Source organism: Tasmannia lanceolata, unplaced genomic scaffold, assembly GCF_043159265.1.
Source record: "Tasmannia lanceolata isolate RefF3 unplaced genomic scaffold, GAP_Taslan_0.1 ptg000026l, whole genome shotgun sequence".
Taxonomy (NCBI): domain Eukaryota; kingdom Viridiplantae; phylum Streptophyta; class Magnoliopsida; order Canellales; family Winteraceae; genus Tasmannia; species Tasmannia lanceolata.
Genome location: NW_027518703.1, coordinates 8,922,675 through 8,926,578, shown reverse-complemented (window position 1 = coordinate 8,926,578; position 3,904 = coordinate 8,922,675). Strand labels below are relative to the sequence as shown.

The 3,904-nt window shown below is 36.4% G+C and overlaps 1 protein-coding gene across 1 annotated transcript; it reads left to right on the top strand.

Annotated features, from left to right (window-relative positions):
* The first annotated feature begins 417 nt into the window (after nt 1-417).
* On the top strand, nt 418-3,461 carry LOC143858682 (LOB domain-containing protein 27-like). The gene is made up of 2 exons (XM_077369389.1): nt 418-1,457; nt 3,179-3,461. Exons 1-2 carry the CDS (start codon nt 769-771, stop codon nt 3,276-3,278), a joined length of 789 nt encoding a protein of 262 aa, XP_077225504.1. The 5' UTR covers nt 418-768; the 3' UTR covers nt 3,279-3,461.
* The last annotated feature ends 443 nt before the right edge of the window (nt 3,462-3,904 follow it).

The following is a 3,904-nucleotide window of genomic DNA, read 5'->3' as shown; positions in this document are numbered from 1 at the left end:
CAGTGGGGGTGACACGTGGCGCAGCCTCAGCTTCCCACATTCAGCTAATCATAGTTAATTAGAAAAATTAGTTTAATCAAAACTAGTAAAAAAAGTCAAGGGTTTTATAAATCACAGAGGGAACATTTGTGGTACAAACAATGTAGAAATTGAGCTTCCCCTCTCTTCTCACATTCGTTGCAGCTCAAAAGCTTCAAATTCAACATCCAGAGATTTTGGAGTCTTGGGACTGTAAGATAGACTTTTCAATTTCCTTCAAAATTTGGATAAATTTGAATGAGTCTGGTTTGTTGCTTATTGTTTCCAACGGATCCACACGTGTCCCCCTTAAACATTAGATGTATTGATATTCCACCCCTTAAACCTCGGATCTCCCCAAACCCCTTTACCTAAATTCGCTGCTTTTACTTTTTCCTCTTCATAGCCAAATCATCAGAGATCATAACAATGAATCCGTTTCGATTTGCAACGACCCCTTCCCCCTCTCCCTTCTTCTCACGTCTCTCCTTTCTCTCTTATTTCCCCACCACCCCTCATTCAATCCCAGCACACCCAACTTAGAAAAAAAAAAAAAAAACCCGATTGCCAAACGCAAGCAAATCTTCTTTATTCAATCTCCACAGACCCAATTCAATTTATCCCTATTTGTTCATTCTCTCAATCAAAACCCAATTACCCAATTCAATCAATTCTTCTTTATTCAATCTCCACAAACCCAATTCATTTTAGCCCTTTTTGTTCATTCTCTCAAACTAGTACCCATAAAAAATGACAGTGAAGGGTGGCACGAGCCAAGCTTGTGCAGCGTGCAAATACCAGGGACGAAAGTGCGCCGTCGATTGCCCGCTCGCACCGTACTTCCCACCTGACCAGCCTAAGCAATTCCAAAATGTTCATCGATTGTTCGGCGTTAGTAACATTCTCAAAATCTTGAAACAATTGGATGCAAATCAGAGACGCAAAGCAATGCGATCCATTATTTGTCATGCCAACATTCGTGAGAAATATCCTGTTAATGGTTGTCTAGGCATTATTGTCGATCTCCAGCTCCAAATCCATCACACCCAACAAGAGCTCTATGCCGTAAATGCCCAACTTGCTAAGTGTAGACAACAACAAATCTCATCTCCTCATCATCCTTCATCTCAGTTGCAATTGGCAACTACTATCAGTAATAACAGTGCTTTTCCACTGTTCCAGAATCATGATCAGCAACAACCAACTGATGGAATTCCTATTTCCACCCACCAATCTTTTCCTAATGCTAACACCACCAATGGTAATGGTAATCTCAATACTGATAATTTGAATCCTTTATGGGTTCAAAACGCTCAGTCCCAATACGTTGTCGCAGCATCGCAGCCTCATGAATATGATGAGATCTCTCCCTTCTTCGACAACCTCACCATCGATGACAGACAGTCATTTATCGACTCCAAAGAGACTTATGAATCAAGGTACTTTTTTTGTATATTGCTCTGCTTGTTTCTAATGTGATAGGAAACTAATAATTACACCCTCTCACACCATGTTTTGATCATAGTTAGAAAACATATAACAAGAAAAAATGCAAAACCAAAAGATGGGATTAAAAAGTCTCTAGCACAAAAAACAGATAGAAATGTCATCATCGGTTTGTTAAAACATGGTACAAAACCATTTTTAAATACATTAAAAAAATATATATAAAATACTTTTAACTACACACCATCAAATTGTAAAACCCAAAATAATAACCCACGAGGCTTCAGTTCCTCGTCTACGGGTTTGTTTCCTAATGACGTGATTGATATCCTATTTTTTAGATAAGGAAATAAGTGATTAGTAGGTTAATGTAAGTGTGCAAGTAGAAGAAAGATTGATTATTATGAATTGAAAGCAATTTGAATAATGTGATAATTGATTCTTAAATAAAAAATATATTGTTTCCTTAAGATGAGAATAGACAGTGCATATGCAAATACAAGAAAATAAATAGATGGATTGAATATGGGTGAATTTGTTAAGTTTTGAATGTAAGTTACTGTTACTTTGAAGTTTTCAATGTATAAACTAATCAAAGTAGTGTATGATAATCAAATAAGTGATATCTCTTTGGATCACATTATATAAACTACTGGTTTAACAAATGCAATCGACTAATAATTGCCACTATGGGATCCTAGTAAAGTTATACATGTAGAGCAGATTTAGTGGATAGGGGGATGAAGTAAAGTTATATATGAAGTATATATTTCAGATAGTAGTAGCCGATGACAATTTGAATAAAATGATCAACCCGAATCTGACAAGACAAGATCAAGTTGATTAGCATCAAATCTGGATTGGAAGCAACTATGGAATATTGTCTATTAAGCAGTCTTATATGTATGCAAAATAAATCAACAGTAAATGGCGAAGAAAATATTTAATATATATTCAAGTAGTGGAGTCGAAACATGGGTTTTAGAAATAGATGACAAAAAGCAGAGGTTTGTAGTGTGGGGAATAGATTAGGTTAATGTGAACCTAAACATATAAAATATTTTAGTTAATTATCTACCAAATTGTGATCATGGAAATGGAATTTAAAAAGAACCTAACAATTTAACTCAAAAACTCGAACACTAATTGTTGCTAAAAAATCTGACATAAATTAAAATCTAAGTGTAAATTCAATCCAATTTGTTATATGAATAATATTTTTATCAGAAAATGAGGATTACTTAATGAGGAAAATCAAGCACAAATTATGCTATTAGGGGTTTGATAGCAGAAATTAAATAAGATGAATGAAAATCACAGTTAAGGCCCTCCCCTATTGTCGAACCTTGATCGGATGATGAACCGGTGTAGCAACATGTTGAAGCAGATTGAGGTGGGTTTTTGAGACCCTTTTTGAAGACTGTCATGGATGCGTTTGAGTGTTGCTGCCCCAATATGGTTGTGAGAAGCAAATATTTGAAGTGATGTAATGAAGTGCTTGTATGATATTTTTTTTGTTTGAAAGGTAGAGCTTGTATGATATTGTTGTTTCTTCCAGTTTTTATAGAGGAGCAAAGAGGGCAACGAAATCCATTTGGGAGATTCTCCAGCTGATCATTTCCCAATTGGAATTCTCTTTTAGTTGTTTTCAAGTCACCAATCGATCAGACTCGATTCACTATTGATGATGTGTTTTTTGTTCCGATATGAGCAGCTCGGAGTCGTCTTTGAAGGATACTCAATCAATAGAGCATGTGTCGGAGAATGAATTGAAGAGTGTCGCTACATGCTTGACCCTCACCAGCGTCAATTGATGAGAAAGCTAGAGATAAGTACATAATGAGAAGAGGGCATTAAAATTTCTTTAAAATTATTCCTTTTAGCATCATTTTTTCCTATATTGACTTGATCTATTGAATTTCACAATTTTGAAAGATGGTGTATTTGATCATTCATTTCTTCCCAATAAATAATAAAGCTGGGTGATGTTTGAGCTCTCTCTCTCTCTCTCTCTCTCTCTCTCTCTCCTAATGTTAAACTCCCTATATTCGCTGGGCATTAAGAAGGAAGGACGCCTTCAGAGGCGAAAGGCCATGGGGAGATACCGCCTGTGATCCATGGATCTCCTCCCTCTATTCCTCCTGTTCTCTCTAATCTCTTCTTCTTCTACTTCTATTTCTCCTCTTCTTCTAGTTCTAGTTCTCCTCTCCTCTCCTTCTCTTCTTCCCTATCTTCTTCCCTCTCTCCTCTTCTTCTTCTCTTTATTCCATTTCTTTTGTTTCTCTCTCCTGGTCCTACATCAGTTAGTAGAAGAGGTACCTCATAATGTTATAGATACTTTTGATTCCGAGGGGCAGCAAACTCAAACTCAGAAACCTGAATTAGTATTCCGATGCAGGATAATATGGTGATTAAGATGTGGAATGATTCAGTGCGTTTC

Bases quoted from the DNA above. Each gene is read 5' to 3' on its own strand.
- LOC143858682 (XM_077369389.1), top strand. From the start codon at position 769: ATGACAGTGAAGGGTGGCACGAGCCAAGCTTGTGCAGCGTGCAAATAC. The intron at 1,458-3,178 runs GTACTTTTTTTG...CGATATGAGCAG, and splicing joins AAAGAGACTTATGAATCAAG to CTCGGAGTCGTCTTTGAAGG.